Here is a 21,348-nt window from a genome sequence, read left to right on the forward strand (position 1 = left end):
TTTTTTTAATCAGGTATATCTCTAGAAATTTCAATTTGTGCTTGGCTTTTTGATCCCCTGTTCTGTGTCCTTGTCTGATGTGATACTAACTCTTTTTTTTTTTTTTTTTGATACTAACTCTTTATGTGAGTAGAGAACCCTGTTTTTTCCTGGAGAATGCCTGGTGGTTTCAAACTGGTGACCTTGCAGTTAGCAGTCGAATGCATAAATTCTGTGCCATCAGGGCTCCTTATCTTCACACATGTCTGTCTGCCTACGTATGACATCTTTAAAAGAATAAAAGATATCAGGAGAAGTCTCAGAAAGCCTAAGGAACAATTCTACTCTGTCCTGTGTAGTTAGTTAGTTATAAGACCACTGAGTCATAATCAGCTGCGTACTGGTGGTTTTAAAAAACTACTGAGTGAAAGCATGTTTTAAAATTTGTATATGTTACCATAAGGAATTTTAAATATATGGTTAAATCTAACTGGCACATGGTATCATGTCATCCTTGGCTACTGGAATATGCTTCAGTGGATCTACAATTAGACAACTTTAAACAGCAGCACACGTTTCCTTTTCATAGTATTAAAAAAAAGATTTTAAAAAAATAGTTGCTTGTTCTAAAATATATATGAACATATAGTTGAAGTCAAATGATAAAGAAACTATTACTTATTGCTATAATCTTAGAAAGATTCTGTAATATCTCATGGAAACCATCAATCTTGTAGTCTAATTGATTCTAGACTCTCTCTAGCCGGTGGTTGTAATGGCAGAGAGAAAGAGGGAGAGAGAGAGATCTCCTTTATTTCCTCAGGGATGAGGTGGTACAAACAAAAGGTGCATATTTTATGTAATACCCAAATGAATAATTTGAAAGCATTGTTATTTGTTATTCATCCTATAGTATCAGAATGTACATAAATTCTCATCATTAAAAGTATGATAGTATTTAAGGAGATAAAATATCTATTATAGATCTCTGTAACTCACTGCCGTCAAGTGGATTCTTACTCATAACTACACTATGGGACAGAACCCTTTGTGTTTCTGAACCTATAAATCTGACCATTCATCCAAAGATCACGTGGTTTGAACTGCTGGCCTTGCAGTGGCCAACCCAACACGTAACCCACTATGCCACCAAGGCTCCTAGTGTACACAGAGTAGTGACGTCATCATTTACTGTAGAAGAGCTCACTTTCACGAGATGCTCATAAGATGGGATTTCTCATAAAGTAACTCTTAGTTTTAGTATCAGTAGACATGTTTTAGTTTCTTCAGGACAGAATAACAAAAAAGAACAGTATGGATATTTGTTTGAGATCTTAAGTGAGGCACATAGAACTCAGATGTCAAATATTAAATATGATATTCAAGGTGGACACATTTTTGAGGTCATTTTATACATTATTTAAATTTGTTTGATACTGCAGTTTTTGTTATTTAATGTGTTTAAAGTTACAATAGACTTAAGCTCATATCTTTTCCCCCTTTATGTACAGTCCTTCTGTTGAAGTGAGGTGTATCTACAAAGACGCACACAAAAGTGCACAATCATTAAAGTATAACCTATAATTATAATTTAGTTATAACTAATTTATAGTTATGACAGAGAACATTTACCATATAAAAACCATGAGTGTCTTTTTACAGGATAATTTACAGCAGTTGATCATGATGTCGTTGCCAAATGTCTTAATCATCGGCAAAAATCCCTTCTCTGGTAAGTATTAAAATAGTCATAAGGTAGTAACAATGTCTTATTGTTATGTAATATACTACACCCCCTTTTGCATAGAGATGGTTAGGCTTCAAAGACCAGGCTGTTGCCAATGTGAAATTTGACTTTATGCAAAAGTGGAGAATGATGTTATCAAATCCTAAGGTGGAGGATGACTACACCACTTAATAACTGCCAAATCATATCATTATATAACTGCCAAACCACTGAGGATCAGGGCCAAGCAAGTTAACAAAGAACCCGAACCCTTACAGCCAGTGTTGCTCCTCACCTTGCACCTTGGTGTGTTTTGCCAGTTATATATCGTGATCTACAGAATAGTCAGGTAGTAGATTTACTGTTGTAAATGCAGAGTGTTGTAATGAGATCATTGCTAAGTGAGTTAGGTATAGAATGTTTAAGAAGAGCACACATTTATGTTGATTAATTGTTTTTCACAACTCTAAAGGGGAGGTTGGAGATGATTTTCCATGTTATAGAGAAAAGAGTTGACTAATAAATTGTAGGTGGGATCAGATACATAGTTTAGATCATGTAATGTTTCTTGCTGTACCAAATGGATACATCTCTGTAATGAATCTTAAAGGTGATAATAAAGGAATAACTTTTCATTAAAATCAATAATTTTCAGTTTCCAGGATTCTTTTTATATACTACTACCTACCATTGTGAAAATTGTTTTAATTTAAGGTTTAACTGATTTATATATTTTAATTTATACTAAATAATTTTAACATTATTTAGTAATATTATATATTATTAAAAATGAGAAGCCATTACTTGGGTCAGTTAAATTATTTTCTTTAGTTAACTGGATTAATGGTTACTTGGGGGTGTGACAGGAGAGGTTGAGGGGAAATAGTGAGCTAATAACAATGAATGGAAGAAAAAATGTAAAACTTTTGGTGATGATTGTATAACTTCTTAATCTGATTGAACCTATTGAATTGTATGATATGTGAATTATATGCCAATAAAAGTGTTTGGGGAAAAGATTTGTTATTTAACAGCTTTTAAATGTGACACATTCAGAGTTTTGACCAGTTATGGAAATTAGCAGCCATCTAACAATCTCAGAGATGGACTAGGCTGTGGGTACCTGAATCTGATGCCCCTTGTCCAACTCTTGTTCCCCATCTTTAGTCAAAAGAAGCAAATAAAAGCTAAAATGCAGCATCTATTTTTATAGGGGAAGATAGCAAGTAGCTGGAATGAATTAGGAGTTCAAATAATCTTTAGAAATACTCTGAGGTGTAAATGTTTTCGATCCTACCTGCAGTTATTAAGTACTCACGAAGGAGCTACAGGGACCAGAGATGTGAGGCAGTAGCCCTTACTCTGGAGTACATGGGGTTGAGTAAGTGATCCTGCAGGCTATTGGACATATCTGTGTAGTAGGTAGTACAAAATAGAGGTACATGCCAGGTGTGCTGTGGGCCATCGAGGTGGTTCTGACGTAATGACTGTATGGGTAAGACTAGAACTGCTCCAGGAAGTTTCTAGGGTTTTAAGCTTTACAGGCGTAGGCAGGTCTTTTCTGCAACAGAGCAGCAGATAGTTCAAACGAACTCGCGGTTACTGGGTGTTTAACTAAACACTGCGCCAACAGGTCCCCTTGTACAGAATGTTACAGAGTATAAAACACAGAACCATTCGTTCTGCTTCGAGTTGGCTGCTGAGTGCCGGTTGGAGACCGTGGAAGACTACACCGAGCTGTTAGAAGGTGCCTCAGCTTGTGATCCATTCACTTGGGAGTGGTGAGATCAGAGTAGTAGCAGAAATTAAGGCAGGGGAGTGTATGTATTTGTGGAACGGTAGCGTCGTTCAACGTTGCTAGAAAATTGGTTGTTTAATGAAAAGTAGGAAGAAATGTTTGAAAAGAGAATTTTCAAAAATGTTTGAAAAGAATCAACTTGACCTGATGGTGAAGTTCCTTCTTTTGAGTTAGCTGTGCTTTAAGAAAATTCAAGTTGAATGCTGTTGAACAGACCTATATGTACTCTGGTTACGTTAGCTTTATCTAGCTCGTGTGCCTGGATTTTACTAACCTCGCTGTAGCAGACAGTAAAGTTTTCAACTTCCGTGAATTCACACAGTGGAAAGACACTTGTGTTCCACGGCTAGGTGAATTGTTTAAGTTCTGTATTTTAGAAACCTTGATAGGCCTAAAAGGTGCCACACCTGTTAACTATTGTGGCTGAGTTTATGGCATATCTTTATCTCAGCAGTGTTTAATTTGGTAGACTAATGTAGTATAATTCTTTATGGAAAGGAGATGAATTTATAATTAGGATTCTATAGGAGTAGCCTAGTATAATTATTTATGTAAAGGGAAGGATTGCATTACACAGAAGCTACCTGCATAATCTATACCACTCTTCAAAACTGAGAGCCTTGTCTACTTTATGTTTCCACCACCATGATGTATATACAAACATTCACACATCTGCTGCTTCATATTCCTTACTGTGTTTCCTTAGAAGCTTCATTCTTCGGTTACATTGTTGTGAATATTATCTGTAAGACATTTCCCCCCAGGCTAACAAGGAAGAGAGTTAAAATGGAGTAATGTGCTGTACTTAGTTGTTGTTTTTATTTCAGAACAAGGCACAGAAGAAGTTAAAAAGCTGCTTTTACTTTTACTGGGTTGTGCAGTTCAGGTAAGTATTTCTCCAAAGTTTTATTTTTTTATTTTTCAAAGTTTTATTTTAAAAATTGTCCCAGTTACTTCCCTTAAGGGCTGATGTTACTGCAGCATTAATACGTGCTCTTGCTGGACAGGTATTTGTTTCCTCACAGTTGAGCAGGCGAGGCAGCTGCTGCATGGTGTGCTTCGGAGTGGAGGTCCTCTCTTTATTTCAGCTTCTAGCAGCTGCCAGCAGCCCTCCGAGATGGGTCTGTCTCCACCATCTGTCTTCCTCTTCTCCCTGTGCATCACTCTGTCTATTGTGGCCTTTGTGTGACTCATAAGTGAGTAGGGTTAGGCCTTGCCTCATTAATATAACTAAAGAAACCACCTAGTTCCAAATACGATCACATCCACACAGGACTCAACAGATATTTTGAAGGGATACAATTCAATATGTAACTTTTAAAAATTCATGCTCTATTTTCTTCTGATGTGCAGAACTATATTTACCCTATCACATTCCCCAAAAATCTCATTTAATATTATCTAAATCAAACATGGGTATATGTTGTACATCCTAGGGCAAAATTTCTCTCCATCTGTGGGATATGAAACCTGTAGTACAAATTGCCTGCTTTCAAACATGATGGTACAGGCCAGGCACAAGGTAGACATTTCCATTTAGAAAGGTAGAAATTAGAAGGGGGTGTGTCACAAGTACTAAAATTTGGCAAAACAAATCTCATTAGTTTTCAAAGCTTGAAAATAATCCTTTGTTTCCTAGGCAAAACCTCAAAAATATTTTAAAACAAAGTATTGTTATTCCTAGCTGTAAGAACAGCAAAAGACTGAAATCTAATCCACTTCACTCCTACCTTACTGTGTTCTATAACTCACACAACAGAGTTCTAGATGGTAGCTAAAAAGGATAGCATGAAATATGAGGGGGCCTCAAAAAATTGATTGAAAATGGAATTCAAAAAACAGAATTTTCTCATGAAATGCTTGAAAAACCCCCCCCCCTTTTTTGAAGCCCCTTCTTAATGCACCTCCTTCTAACAGACTGAAGAGTTAGCAGCCCTAGCTTTTCCAGCTCTGCCAGTGGATGTTTTGCATAGTCTACCGTGATGGTTCTACACCCGAATGACCTTTGTGTTCATGTTATAAACAGTGTCCATCATTTCACTTTATTAAATCAAGTAGGGTTATGTAGTGGATGTAATTTTCTTAAAAACACCTATTGCCATAGCGGGTTACAGATTTGATGGGTAACCTGTACTGTAAACCTACCAGCTGCTCAGAGGGAGAAAGGTGAGACTGTCTGCTCTCATAAAGATTTGCAGCCTAAGTAACTCAGCAGCCGTTCCTTCTGTCTGATGTCATGGATGGCAGTGGGCTTGGCTTGGCTTGGCTTCTAGCTGCCTGCTCCCTCCACGCGCCAGAGGGCCTTTCGTACGTGGCAGTGAAAACTTGAAAATGAATTTATTAAGAATTTAATGTCTCTGGCTTCCAAGAATACAACTTTAAAATAAATACAGCTCCCCTCCACCTGCCCCCCCCCACCCCCAGCTTACTTTTTCCAGTCTCCCAGGTTTCATATCCTGTTCTTGTGCTGTCAAAGAGATCTGTTTAGGAATCAGTTGCTATAATTGAACTGGAAATGACTTTGTATCCATGATACTTTAATCTTGATAGGAAGGTAAGAGAGTTTAAGTGAAAAACAATTTTCTCATGATTAATTAGACTTCACAGGAGATCAGCACAGCTACCTGGAATGAAGATGACTGACATGTTTATTTTGACACTAGAGTTTTTCTGTGCTCTAGAGCTGTTTAGCCCACGGCCTCCTGTGGCTGTTTATGTTTAAATGTAACCCCTTACTGTTGTTGATTCAGTCTCATGGCAACCCTATGGGTCATAATGGACCTGCCCTAGAAGATTTCCAAGGATGTAATCTGCAGGGTAAGGCCTGCCACTTCATCCTCCCATGGTGCAGCTGGTGGGTTTGAACACCTAACCTTTTAGTTAGCAACTGATCTTATGACCACCACATCACCAGAGGTCCTACTTTTAGATGAATTATGATTAAATAGGCATATCTCGGTTGCTAAGGGTCAGCAGAAAAGAAGCCGACCCTGGACAAGATGAATTGACTCAGTGGCTGCAGCCAGGGGCTCAAACAATCATTGTGAGGATGGTACAAGCCAGGCGGTGTTTTACTCTGTTGTACATGGTGTCCCTGGGAGTCGGAAATGGACTGCACAGCCTCCAACGATAGCAGCGTAATGAAACACAATTTTAAATGTCAGTGTCTCTGTTGCACTGTCCACTTTTCCAGTACTCGGTAGCCGCATGTAACTAGTGACTACTGTATAGTGAATCATTTTTGTTTCCTCTTTTTTCTTGACGGTGTCTCTTACCTTTGAACAGTCTTAGGTATGGTATTCTATGTTCTTTAAGAAAGCCTACCTTCGTTATTAAAAATAATGCCAGAACTTTTCAAACTTTTACGCTTTAAATATCGGTAATATTTGGTCAAAATTGTGGATATTATGCACAGTTGAGGAGTTCTCATCGATTTGTGTTGAGCTTGTGCTAATGGGGGGCTCCTGACGACAGAGCAGGAATGAAGCAGTGGTTTGGGGCTTAGAACAGGGACGTGTGTGCTCAGCTCAGACTGAGCAGGGAGCAGTAGTCTTTATAAACCTGCCACTGTGTAATTGTTATTGAGAAAACTGTAGGTGGACCATTTAGAAGAATTAGATAATAAATTTGAGGTTCACATAACAGGAAAGGTTGGTTAGGCAAAAAATTTACAGTCAGAAATATTCTTAATATTTATTAGACCTGCCAAATAATAAGTGCACTCATTTTCACTCCACCCTCACCCTCCAAAACTCTGGCGTTTGCTCATAGGAATTAAGTTTTCTTAGTAATTGAGTTTTTAGACATTAGGATAGCATCTTAATAATAATAATGTTTTTATAAGATAAAGGCCTTTCTTGCTGATGGAAATAGTGTTGGAATTTTATATAATGTATAGATTATCAGACAGCTCTCCTAAGTTTCTAAATGGTCAAAGAGCCAGCTTTCCCTTTTGATTACATTGTCTTCGCTCGTGGCTCAGTATCAGCCCATGAGGTGCAGGTCAGCAGACAAGGCAGTGCTGTCTACTTTGTATTCACCTCTCATGTGGTAGTTGCAAGAACACAGTGATACCAGCAATTGTATTGTTGTGTAACTTCAGAGATTTGGTGGCAGCAGAGGCTTAGCTGCATGGCAAACTGTTAGTACTGACTATAGAAAAAACATTAGGTTTGCATTTTGAATTTGTATAGAGCTTTAAAAAGTTGCACAATAAAGATTTGCTGTCTTTATTCCACTTAGTGCTTGAGTACTTTTATATACATTCTTAAATTTTACCCCCGATAACTTCATATTATTTCAGAAACAAAATATTTTTTTGTATTATCTTGTAGATGTTTAACTGGGCCACAAAAGTGGGTTTCTTTCATTAAGATTGATAGGCTGAAGATGTAAGAATGAATTATAAACACAAAGTAAAAATTGCTTCAAGTTTTTTTCTCCAAGAAGAAAGACTATGTTGTTTGGCAATAGTCAGGGGCTGCCTGAGCATTTTGGCTGTATTCCGAGTTCTGCCACTGACTCACTCTGTGTTTTTTGGCAAGTAACTTGTTCTCCCTGAAACAAGTTCTTGATTCTTTACTTCTCTATTTGTAAAGTTAGTATAATAATATTGTACTGCCCTCAGCTGGGTTGCGTAATGATTTCTTGCATTAGAGCTTTCCAGCATAAATATAGTGCCTTTTAAAATACCTATTTCTAAATTACTGTCTATTCAAGAGGTAAGTATGTTAGACTGTTTAAGATGCAATGCAAAACAAACCCTCACTCTACTGTTCAAAACATAGCCAAGATTTTTATCCTAATGAGTTTTTAGTTTTTACAACCTTTTAAGGGCTGTGTCTTGTAAAATGTGAATGATCATCGTATTCACTTTTTTTAGTGTCAAAAAAAGGAAGAATTTATTGAAAGGATTCAAGGATTAGATTTTGATACAAAAGCAGCAGTTGCCGCACATATTCAAGAGGTAACCTGTATACAACTTTTATATACTTTTTATTTTTATTAAGTATGTGGTGTCTCTATCTCCCAAAATGTTTAAAGTCATAGGATACCTCAAAATGCACTCACTGTTGTGGAGTCAGTGCTGACTCTTGGCGACACCATAGGAACTGCCTTATGTGGGTTTCTAAGACTATCTTTCTCCCAAAGAGCCACAGGTGGTTCGAACTGCTGACCTGCAGATCACAGCCTAATACATAACTGCTATACCACCAGGGAAGAACAAGTCATGACTAAATAGAAATGATCCTCTTGGCAGATGGCACCATGGCTTTAGAGACAGTATCTTGAATGAGTTGTGTTTGTATGGCACAGCGGTAACTGCAGATTCGCTGTTAGCCTGTAACTGGAGGGATGTAGGAGAAGGTATTGGAGGAGTGAAGTGTGTTGACACAGGGTGACAGTTACAGTAAATAAAGAAGTGGAAAGTGGAACACTGCAATTTGAAGCTGTAGTGCAGTAAGATAACCTTAGTTTTGTCATCCTAATTATTTTTTTTGAATGGATCAACTAACAGAATTTCACTGATATTAATTGAACTATAAATACATTCATGTTTTTGAACATTCATACGGAAATTTAAATCTGTGTGATAATTGAATGTATTTGCTACGGTTGGTTTTAAAAGTGATATTTCTCCATTTGTCTTTGGGCATTTAATCTTGATTAAAAAGAAAACTAAGAAAAATGAAAAAAGGCCTTTTATATAGTGGAAATGTGTAGTGTCTCGCTTTTTTTCTATTTGGAAGACTGTGTTCTGACAGTGAACAGCGGTATCTGACCAGATAGGTAGGAACCTTGAAACATCCATGGAACACTTGCATTAAAAGACAGTAGGGTTTTTGCACAAACTTTTTGGAGCCTCCTGGTAGAGTTTTTATGGGTGGAGCTGCTTCCCCCTCTTGCGTGTCTGTTTCAGGCTTTGACCTGGTCAGTCCCGGCACACACAGGTAAACTGGTGCAGGCCTGACTTTTTAAAATCTGGGTGATCCGGAATGTGTTCTGGAATGGGGAAACATACAGGGGGTGAAGCCTGAGAATGAGCGGTGTAATGAGACCTTTCAGGAGTCTGGTGCTTTTATCACTTTTAAAACCAATCTTAGCAAATACATTCATTTCAGTTATCACACAGATTTAAGTTTCCTTATGAATGTTCCAAAACATGAATGTATTTATAGTTCAATTTAATATCAATGAAATTCTGTTGATCCATTCAACTAACTCTGGATTCACTGGAGGGTGGCCCAGCCCACCGAGCGCATCTTTGAGCTGGACACCATTGTTTTTCACTCCGTGGACTGAGATGCTTGGCTGCTTGCTGTGCAGTGGGAAAGCAGCCTTTCTTTTCTAAGTGGGAGCAGGAAATTAAGTCTCTAGCAAGGCTTTGACCAGTAACTCCTGCCATTCTTACTAATGTTTGATTCACCTACATTTTAAAAACTAAGGTCCATTTCAGTGCTGCTTTAGCGGTCATGAGTGAACCAGGCTGAACTGGTTTGCATCCCTGGTTTGGCTATGCTAGTTTTGTGGTTTATTTCATTCTGAAGAGATGCTAAATATTGTTAATATAGTTCCCAACACTCTTTGAATTATTTATTTTGTTTTTGATCATTGTGAAAGAAAAACATACAAGAGAAATGGAAAGCAAGAAATAAATATTTCACTTGTATAACTTTTCCATTTTTGTAAAAATTGTTTTAGTGAAAATTCTTTTCTCTCTTTACTTTTAAATTAAAGTACAATTAATTTAAATGGATATTTTATATGGACTATTGATGGGGAAGATGCAGAGCTTTTCTTTTGTAGATTATTTGAATGTTCTCTAAGAAATAAAATGTATTGAGAATGATAATAAAAGATCAGTTGATTTTTGTCAATGTAGTTGTCAGGCATATCAGTGTAACTTTCCTTAGGAATGCCTTGAATTAATTGTTTTTTATTGACTGGAAAATGTCAATTCATTTAAAAATTATACTTTGTGAAAAATCATTTTAGTATTTTCATCATTAATTCCAGATGTTTTTAGTGGTCCTATTTGGGGTTCATGTTATTATACTGAAAAAAGTTATTAAGTATTAGCTATTTTTTTTGTTTATTTTTGTTAGCTTTTCTTTTTTTTAGTCATTTTATTGGAGGGGCTCGTACAACTCCTATCACAATCCATCCATCCATCCATTGTGTCAAGCACATTTGTACATTTGTTGCCATCATCACTCTCAAAACATTTGCTTTCTGCTTGAGCCCTTGATATCAGCTCATTTTTCCCCTCCCTCCCCGCTGCCCCCTTTTGTTTGCTTTTCTAAAGGTAACACATAATCAGGAAAATGTGTTCGATTTACAATGGATGGAAGTGACTGATATGCCCCAGGAAGACATGGAACCACTCTTGAAAAATATGGCATTGCATCTAAAGAGACTTATAGATGAGAGAGATGAACATTCAGAGGTTTGTAAATTTCTTTCAGTATATGTGAAAACCTGCTTTTCAAACAAAGACAATAGTAGTTTTGAGAGCTTTTCTGAATTGAAGAAACAAGTAATACAATGCTTTGCCCTTTTTTCCCCCGTAGAACACAAAACCAGAAAGGAACTATGAAAGTCTTAAATTGGTAGCTTTAAAAAAAAAATGCGATTAGATTTTCTTTTCTCCTTTCATTTTTCTTTGAAGTATTATTCTGACTTCTTTTCCTGAGTGTTTTTCAAGTCATCTCCACAGCTCTGGAAAGAGTTCAGAAGTGTGAAGCTGAAAATATAGTTGATGTAAGTGGAAAAACCATTGCCTTCAAGCGTAAGAATTTGCTTAAGGTTAATTTCTTAGTTTTATTACCACATTTGAGAGAAGAAAAGTAAGTGTTAATAAAAGAAGAGTAACAGATGTTCTGAATAAAATGTCCTACAAAAGGTCTTAAATTTTTGTAATCAGTATATTGAGGTGTGATTTTTAAAAAAGAATTATTATTAATAAGCTCATTTGCACAGTTCACTTGCTCTTTCAAAAAGAGTCAAGTTGCACCAAAGTTTCCGTGTGCTCTCTGAAAGCTGTTTATAATTGTAGAGGAGTCTAGACTTCAGTGCTTGTGGTGGTGAGTAATATTTTCTTACTAACAGACCCAAAGGGCCCTAGCATTGAAGGGAATGTATAGCTCTGATCAAGTATTCTATTTATACAGGAGAGACAGTTTTGAGCTTACTACTAGAGAATTTTTATGATTACTCTTGGGACCAAGGAAATCTTATATAGAGAAATTTCTAAAGAAAAAAAATTTTTATGAACAAAACTTTAATGCCTCTATGAAGAAACAACGTGAAGTTTATTCTTTTCTAATGGAAATTTCTAGTTCTTCTTTAGGTATTAAAAAAGAAGGAAATAAGTAAATATTTTAGAGCATCAAGTTAAAAATAATAGGGCAGAAAGGGAAGATGGTGAATAGAAAAACGTCTCTCCAATGGTTTGGGTTTCCCAGAAAGCAAGGTAGCATGGATTGACTTTACAATTCCTTGCTAATCTGTAGTCAACAGTTTGATGTTTTCACCTATCAGAGATTCTGCAGCTAGGTGAGGCTAGCATCTGTATCTGTGACAACCCCACAGGACCTTCCTACAGAATCAAAGCCTCTCTTTGAATTTATAACCCCTGATAGAGACTTAGTACCAAGTACGCAAGGTAAGTGCAGAATAGTACTTAAGTACTAATCTTACTAATCAGTTAATAGTTTCACATTGGGGGAGGGGGGAAGGGAGACACTTCAAATAAAATATTCACTACAGATTAGTAAATAAGCATATGTACACTTGGCTTCCCTTGTTTATTGAATTATCTGCCCCTGCATTTCTGTATCAAATTTATCCTGAGATGCTTAGGTCATTTCCTTTTCAATCTGTTTTCTGGTTTTTATATCAAATACCCGATCTTTTTCTATGCTAGTGTCTTTTCACTGCATTATCCATTTTCTAGAACCTTACTTTTATTAAAAGTCAAACAGAGACTTTAATGAAACCAGCTCTCTCTGTCATCACTGTCGAGGGAGAAAGAGGAGGCCGGTAAAGATTTGCAGCCTTGGAAACCTTACAGGGTTGCTGCCGAGAGAGTCCACGCAGCTTGACAGCAGTGAGGCTGCTTTGTTGAGTTTTGTGATCAATGCTCGCTGATGAGAGGTTTTGTGCTATACTTTTATTACATTTTATTAAATATTCACAATGACCCCACTAGATCGATGGAGAGACCAAGCTCAAAGAAGTACCTTGCTGGGTCTGAAGCTAACGCTTGTCCCTCTTGATCCAGGTCTTTGGTTACACTGAGTGCAGCTTTGATTCTTTTTAAAATAATGGACTTTGCACGTAAATTTTAAAAAGAAACTCACTGCCATCGAGTCAGTTCCAACTTGTAGTGACCTTGTAGGACAGAGAGAAGTGCTCTGGGGGCTTCTGAGACCAACTCTGCAGGAAAAGAAAGCCTGGTCTTTCTTCCGTGCAACGGGGGTAGCTGATGGTTTTGAATTGCTGACCTTGCTGCTGGCCTATGTAACCACTGTGCCACCTGGACTCCAGAAGTAGAATTATTAGGTCACATGAATGTTTGTCTTAGCAGTGGTGTGTGTATCTTTTTGTGTTCATTGTTTAGTAGATATGAGGAAGCATGTTCTTGGAATACTTACCTGGCAGGGGAGATACCATGATCACGAAGGTGGTTTTCCCAGGGCGAGGCTTATCCATTGCACTCCGGATGTGCTGACCCCTGCGATTTCCCCAAATGTGGGAAACTCGACTGCATAATTTACGGTAGTGGGAGACTGTGTTCGCACTCTCCCCTGGGGGGGAAAATGTTCTTGGGAAAATTTAATTAAATTTAATTTAATTAAAAGATAGTGGCTCCCCCTCCCCTCCCCACTATCGGGATTCCAGTTCTGCCTTACAAATCTGGGTAGACCAGAGGATGTACACTGGTACAGATAAGAGCTGGAAACACAGGGAATCCAGGACATATAAACTCCTCAGAACCAATAATGAGAGTAGCAATACCAGGGGGGAAGGGAAGGTGGGGAGAAAGGGGGAACTGATTACAATGATCTACATATAACCCCCTCCCTGGGGGGTGGACAATAGAAAAGTGGGCAAAGGGAGATATTGGATAGTGTAAGACATGAAAAAATAATAACATAAATTATCAAAGGTTCAGGAGGGGAAGGGAAGGTGGGACGGGCATGGGGGAGAAATGAGCTGATACCAAGGGCTCAAGTAGAAAAAATGTTTTGAGGAGGATGATGACAACAGATGTACAAATGTGCTTGACACGACGGATGTATGTATGGATTGTGATAGAGTTGTACGATCCCCCAATAAAATGATTTACAAAAGCAAAGGATGTATCTGGTTTGTTTTAAAAGTGCCCTATTACTTGCCAGAGAAAAATATGAGCTAGCATAAAATCAAATGCTAATTAGCATGTTAAACAAATATTTTATTAAGTGTTTACTGTGTGCCAGATGTGATTTTAGTGCACAGTAGGGAAGTGAAATAGAAAAAGCTCTGTTCTAGTGAAAGTGAGGCTGTGTGCGCGGTCTGAGTGGTACAGTGGGCGTTGGGGTAAGGAAAGCAAGACGGGCGCTTAAGCAGTGGGGTGGAACTAGATGTGGCCAGTTCAAGGAACGGATGTTGCTGCTGGAGGACAACTGCACAGCCCTGCTGCCTTGTAATTGATTTGTGATCACAGATCTCAGGGTGATGTAGCATTGCAGTAGTTCTGCTAGAAAGAAACGCCCCCCTCTCCAAAAAAAATCCAAAATGAACTTGGTGGCAGTGGAGTTGATTGCGGTGCGTGGCGACACCAGCGGTGTCGAGTAGAGCAGCATCCACAGGATTTTCAGTGACAGAAGCACACTCAGCCGTGGTGGTCTTGATGCTTATGGAGGACACGTGATGACTTCAGTAAAGGCTGAGGGGGGAGGGGCAAAGAAACGAACTCGGTTACAATGTTATTCTTGGTTTATTACCTTGTAGCTTATGTGTCAGAAATAATTTTGCAAAGATATTAAGTCATTGTGAAAACAAAGATGGGCACATCTTTAAAACATGAATTATATTTGCTTCTCTGATAAAAAGGAAAGAACTAGCTGTCCGATTGTCAAGCAAGTGAGTGTTTAAAACTTAGGGGAAGTGTTTCTAGTGGCGGCTGTATCTCAAGTGATTGTGAAGTGAGATGGCTATCTGGAAGACTGTTAAGTGACTAAAACAGTAAATTAGATGATAATCAGTGCTAAACATGCATCTGAATACTTCATAAATGGGAAGGTTTCTAAAGTAATATATTTTATACAGCATGTTTTTAAAGGTCTATATGTTAGCTGAATAATGTATATAAACAGTTGACCATGTCATATATAAAGCTCTAAAAGTTAGCCTAAATATTTCATTTTAATTTCTCATTAGATTTACTTTTACGAGGGCGTTGCAAAAAGTTTGTGGGGAAAATGGTACTATAAGGGATTTTTTTTTCCCCAACAAACTTTGAAAACCCCTTGATCCCATATTCAGGCATCTATCATATCAGTTGTGTGCGTGTTTATATGGTAATGCAACAAGAGGTTTACCATGTTTACATGTAAGATTCAGTAGCATTACTATATTCACTGTTACAATATCTCTTAAGTGACGAAAACAAATGCTTGGGGAAAGTTTAGGTCTGATGTAGTAGGAAATAACAGAAATATTGTAGCCAAGAGCTAATAGGAGTGATGTTTAAGGAAGATGTATCTGTTTGTGGTAGGCTGAGTGGACTGGAAATGGAAGGAAAGGAAGCAAGCCTCGGAGTCAGCAAGACTGCCGACTGTAGAGTAATGGACTAGGCGGCAAGGAAGTTCTGCAGTCAAGAAGTAGAAGAGACACCTAGAAGGCACGCACGATCAAGCATAATTAGGACAGTGAGAAAATACACACATGAGAATTGATTCAAGGACAAGGCGTCTGGGCTACTGTGGAGCGTGGTGATAATACTGACAGACGGGGACCTAGGGGTGGACACACACCGTGACAGCATGAAGTGGTGTGTCTGAACACAGAAGCTACTCTTCAAGGACACTGTTGAGAAAGAAAAACAAACAAACAAACAGGAAAAGAGCTAGAGGGGAATGTGATTTTTTTTTTTCAAGATAGAAAAAGTATGTATCTTTGAAAAGTGGGAGAAAGGCTAATAGGAAGGAAGAAATGAAAAGGTTAGGTTAGAAACTAAATGTACGTTGGAAGCAAATGGGTAAGAATAGAGAAGTTAATGGCAGGCGGTTTTGCTTCTTTGGCAAATTGGAGGAGATATTGTTTGTTTCAAGTGATGATGACAGTTTATAGTTAGATGCTTAGAGTAAATGTCCTCATAGGACATTTACAAGGAAATTGAGAAGGTTTCAGTAAAAGGATTGATGACAATGGAAAGAGCTTAATTGAGTATGGATGGCAAAAAATTTAAATTTTTCATGGGATGGGAGAAAAGAATAAAAGAGAAATCATGGCTTTTATCTTGAACCACCGGGTGAAAAATAATCACTCCACCACCACCACCCCCACACACACACATACACACGCAGTAGAAGGATGTGTAATAATTGGCTTTCAGAAGAGAGAAAAACTAACAAATACAAGTTAGTTTTGGAACCATATTTGAATTTGAATTCTGGTACTCTCAGTCATGTAACGTTTACTCCTTAATTTGCTTGAATTTTCTGTTTTCTCATCTAAAGCAGACATTACTATATCTAATGTAGATACAGTATTAGATGAAATTGTGTTGAAAAATTCCTTAGCTGGGAGGTGACTAAGGAGTGAGCCCTAACAGAATGGCCTGGCAGTGTAAATCCAAGTTAGGAGTGACATTTAAAGGACTTATTTGTTGTTCCAAGCTAAGAACTCCAGTCTTCAGGAAAAGTTTCCTGGGGGAAAACGGAGCGAGATTGAGCGATGGAAGGTCCAGGCATGGGAAATAGACTCCAAGGGTACATTGGCTTGGATGTGACAGTAGGAAGGAAGCGTGGCACAAGACAGGAGCTGGTACTTATTCTGGAGAAAGGTTTGTTTCCGTGAGTACGGAGTGAGTGGCGGTGGAGTAGTTCAGAGAACGGGCATTGCTGGGAGTCCGGCCGGCTCTGTGGCTGTCAGCATGAGCCCTGAAGTCTCTGAGGCAGTTGCAGACAGGAGATGAGGCAGGCCTTGCTAGGACTAAGGATAAAGAAATCGTCTGGCAGGTGGTTTAAAGGAAATGTGAAGACAGTAAAATAATGGAGGATGAATTGGTTTTCACCACAAGGATGTACTCCCAAAGTTGTAACTCCGTCTGGAGTAATAGGACATTTGAAATTGGTGTAGGAGAAGACAGTTTATGTTTGCCTGAGAGATTTGAAATAAAAACTGAGAAACTAGTACGGAATAAGAGAATTTACCAATAAAACAAAGGGAAATTAGGCGAATGGAGGAATATCACTGGGTAAAGTACATACTGGTTTAAATAACTCTTAAAGTTCGAAGGGAGGAGAAGAGGTTTGAGCTCTCTGGAGAGTCTGAAAAAAAGAAAGGAAACTACTTATTTGCAGGAGGTTTAAGATGGGAAGCACATTGGAACTACTTTGTAAGACAGAGCATAAGATAGCAGTCAAGAGATTGGCCTGGACTTTTAGCATGTTATTAACTAGGCATGTGATCATGGGCAAACAAGATCTGTGACTTGTTCACATTACTTGCAGAATTAAACAATTGGACCGAATCTTTGAGAGCTCTCTAAGGTCCTCATGACATCCCTGTGGTATTCTTACTTACAGTTCTGGTGGGATACTGTTCAATTAGACAAAGATGGAAAGGAAGTATTTCTGAACTGCCCAGTGTGATATCCAATGGCTAGTTGGATACATATGGCTGTTGAGGACTTAAAATGTGGCTAGTGAGAATAGGAAATTAATTTTCAACTATTTAAAATGAAATATTCACTTGTTCTACTGGATACCATACTGGACAGCACAATTTTCGGTAAATTACTCTTGTTTAAGTAGCCTTGGGTTATTTTCTTTTTCTGTTTCAAGTTTTTTATGTCTTTCCAACATTTGTATCTGATGTAGTTATCACAGTTGATTATTTTGTTTAAAAACTTGAGAGTGAAAATATTAAATTTGTTCTAGTGTTATTAAGCTCATCCATGAAGTGTTGAATGGAATTTCTTTTTTTGAATGGAATTTTTTAAACTAATAGCTAAATGTGACAAGGCTGAGCTATTGAGTAACAAATTGTTTTGTTATCAGAGTATACTTGTTGTTGCTGTTGGGTCTGTTGAGTCAGTCCCAGCTCACAGGAGGCTGCGCACTAGAGGACGGCCCCTGCCCCGGCCTGTGCCTGTGTCGTGTAGTTTTTCTGCCCCACCCCATTGTTGCAGCCTCTGTCACTCCATCTTGTGCAGAGTCTTCATCTTTTTGTTGGTCCTCTAGTACAATCCTAGATCTAGTGAACATTGGTGCTTTGTGTAGTTCTCAGATACGTACCATACTAAGAACAGCTCTGTGTTTGTTTCTGTAATTCCTTAGACGATAATTGAACTCTCTGAAGAGCGAGATGGTCTGCATTCTCTACCCCACGCTTCCGCTTCTGCACAGTCCCCCTGTGGTTCTCCAGGCATGAAGCGGACAGAAAGTCGACAGCATCTGTCAGTGGAACTGGCGGATGCTAAGGCCAAGATAAGAAGGCTTAGACAGGAACTGTAAGTCGTTGACTTCAAGAATCGCTGAATTAAAATGGTCACAGAGATTACCTACATAATTTTTGGGTTTATGGAATATAGATTTATGGTTGTAAGGTGCTAGCATTTGCAAAGTTTTTAACCTATACTGTATTTGTCAAAATGAGAAAAATAAGGAGAACTGACATAAGGTTTTCCTAATGTAAATCTTTGCTAATAAAAGGATACCCTTTATTTTTGGATTTATTTTCTTCTTCTCTTTCTAGTTTTGAAATAGTCTTTCTTCACAAAATAATATCCTTTCCTGGAAAATTGGGCTTCCCTTAAAATTTTCTTAATAGTCCTTATAATCTGAAATTTGGAAACTATTGGCATACATCATTAAGTTTAGTTCTTCTATAAGTAGGGAATTGTGGGCATACACAAGGATTCTTTAAAAAACAGCATCTAGTTTTAAGTGTGTATCTTCTGCATTGATTAATTGAAATGCCAGAATAACACGCTTAGTAAAGGTAAGTTTCAGATTTAGTTATTACTGATACAGTTGTATTAATTTAACTTTCAAAGATCATTACAGAAAAGTCTGAGTAAATGTCATGTAGACAGTACTGGTGAGCTGCATATAAAGAAACCACTAGTCTCTGCTTGAGATTTTTTAAGTTTTACAGTTTTGAAAGAACAAAGGAATTTTTTCAGGGAGGTTGTTTTTCATGGAATTTGAGCATTAGGATCTAGGTTTTACACTTTTAAAGCCACAATAAAGGGATTAAATTTATTTACTGATTATGTAAAGCAGCTTAACAGAGTAGATGAGTCTAAAAGGTAGAAGGAAATATTAAAGTCTGTAGGAAAAATCGAAAACAGAAGGCTGGAGCTTTCATTTGTGGATGTCTGCGTTATTATGTAGCCATTGACGTGAACACGCCCAAGACATTCTATAAACAGCTGCACCAGGGAAATTAGGAAAGAGATTGCTGTTATTAGTTTGACTGGCAGTTAATGGATGGCCTAAGCAGCGCAGACTAGTTTGTTCCATATAATTTAGCACAATCTTCTCTAGTCTTTAGATAAGGCATGCAATTAGAACAGCAATGATGGCTGTGAATTCATTTAACATTTTGCACTATGTTAGAATTTGAATTTTAAATAAAATTTACTTGTTCATGGGTGTAAAAATTTGAAATAACTTTTATTTATAGGACAATGTACATGGATAGGGTGTGAGCAAATAACACGCGAAGCACAGGAAGAATTCCTAGTAATGAGCATTTCCTCAAATAATATATCTCTGTTGTCCTTAAAAAATGTGTTCCATTTTCAATTCCTACCATTCACACTTCTAACCTCTTTTAGTTGAGATAGATTGATTTTGACTCTGAAGTACAGAGATCATGGTGGAAATCTAATGAGAGTATAGAAATTCATAGCATTCACATTCATGGGTGTATATGGTGCTTGATGAGTAAATAAGCATAGTACAAGAAGTTTCCGTGGAAGGAGGAAAGCCTTCTGTGTTTTTCTCTTAGCAGTGGTTAATACTATCCAGCCACCAGTTGCCCTTGAGTTGACTTCAAGTCCTGTTGGCCGCGTGAGTGTCAGAGTATAACTTTGCTCCGTAGGGTTTCCAGTGGGTGGTTTTTCCAAAGGAGATCACTAAGCCTTTCTTCCAAAGATCCTCTAACCGGACTTGAACTTCCAAGTCTTGGTTAGCAGCGAACATGTCGTAACACTTCGTACCACCCAGGGACTCCCTTTAAACACTCTCTCTGCCTCCACCAGTTTTGTGTCCAAAAGGGTTTTTTCCTAATGCAAACAATTAAGTATCCTTTAAAAGAAAATTGATGACAGCTTTTTTGAGATAATTTACAAATCATAAATTCATCCTTTTAAACTCCTCAAGTATTTTTATTATATTCACAAAATTAAGGAACCTTCACCACTACTACTCTTCAGAAATTTCCATCACCCCAAAAAGAAACCCTGTACCCAGCCAATACCAGTCTCCTCTCATCCCATCCTGCCTTCAGCTCCTGCTAAACATTGACCTATATTCTTTCTGTGGATTTGCCTATTCTAAATGTTTTATATAAATGAATCATGTAACCTCTGTCATGAGCACAATGTGTTCAAGGTCCATGCATGTTGTAGCATATATCAGGACATCGTTTCTTTCTATGACTAATAGTTCATTATATAAGTAGATCACATTCTTTTAAACTTTATTTCAACAAAACTGTGCTTACAGAAATACACTCATAAAAAAAGAGAAAGAAATACACTCATAATGGTTAATAGAAACAATTTAAGTTTAACTTATCCTACAGAATTTGGACCTAAAACTTGGTAGATGTCTTAAGATTTAAAACAACCCAAAAGACAAGGGGGTTTGTAACCTGGTTTATTTTTAAATCTGTTACAAATATAAATGTATAAAAAGATACTCCCTCAAATGCTGCTACAACAGGCAGCAAGAACTATGAGAAATTTACCATTGGTTTACTTCAGAAAAATGTGCTTCACTATATATGGTTTTTTTTTTTTAATTAGTACAACAATTCTGTTGCAGTTTCAATGTAAGCTTGTAGAGGTTCAATAACTCTTAAATGTAGGGGTAGCGGTAGAACCTGTACACACAAGCAAAAACCATGAAAGTTAGTGATTTTGTTATCACTGCATGTACACTGCAAAGCTGCACAAACCACAAAACTGCAAATCCAGGCCGTTCCTTGCTTCTGAATTAACATTGTCATTTCGGTTCACCTTGTGAGGTCAACAAGGAAACTCGGCATACAGTCTGTAAATTTTTCTGATTCATAGATAAAGGGAAAAACGCAAGGTTCCATCCGCAGTCTTTCAGTCTAGAACTGATAATGTAATACACAGGTAGGGCATTGTCAACCTTCACTGGTGGCATGCCATTGATTGTACTTGGGTTTGTGTTTGTATTAACACTCATGCAAAAGGTCCAACGTTCAAAGACCATCTGACTTTACAAAACACTAGGTCTTGCTCAGAGGTAGAGTAATAGTCTCCCCCAGTTAAAAACCTTATCAAGTCTAGCCAGACTTGCAAGGTAGAATTCGGATCATGATAGTGGGAGGCGGAGGAAGCATTTAGGAACTAGAGGAAAGTTGTATTTTT

General features: G+C 37.8%; 1 protein-coding gene and 1 non-coding gene across 2 annotated transcripts in view; both read left to right on the plus strand.

Annotated features, from left to right (window-relative positions):
* The window catches only part of CCDC88A (coiled-coil domain containing 88A), a 111,561-nt gene that overhangs the window by 20,342 nt on the left and 69,871 nt on the right, over positions 1 to 21,348 (plus strand). The window contains exons 2-6 of the mRNA XM_045294099.1: positions 1,642 to 1,711; positions 4,331 to 4,389; positions 8,386 to 8,469; positions 10,810 to 10,950; positions 18,056 to 18,228. Coding sequence (XP_045150034.1) covers positions 1,663 to 1,711; positions 4,331 to 4,389; positions 8,386 to 8,469; positions 10,810 to 10,950; positions 18,056 to 18,228 — 506 coding nt within the window. The 5' untranslated portion in view covers positions 1,642 to 1,662. The remainder of the gene's footprint in view (positions 1 to 1,641; positions 1,712 to 4,330; positions 4,390 to 8,385; positions 8,470 to 10,809; positions 10,951 to 18,055; positions 18,229 to 21,348) is intronic.
* On the plus strand, positions 13,152 to 13,315 carry LOC115870913. The gene has a single exon (XR_004046993.1). It is a non-coding gene; the product is annotated as a U1 spliceosomal RNA (small nuclear RNA).

This window comes from Echinops telfairi, unplaced genomic scaffold, assembly GCF_000313985.2.
Source record: "Echinops telfairi isolate 266 unplaced genomic scaffold, ASM31398v2 ScPeMD7_2573;HRSCAF=3158, whole genome shotgun sequence".
NCBI classification, from domain to species: Eukaryota; Metazoa; Chordata; class Mammalia; order Afrosoricida; family Tenrecidae; genus Echinops; species Echinops telfairi.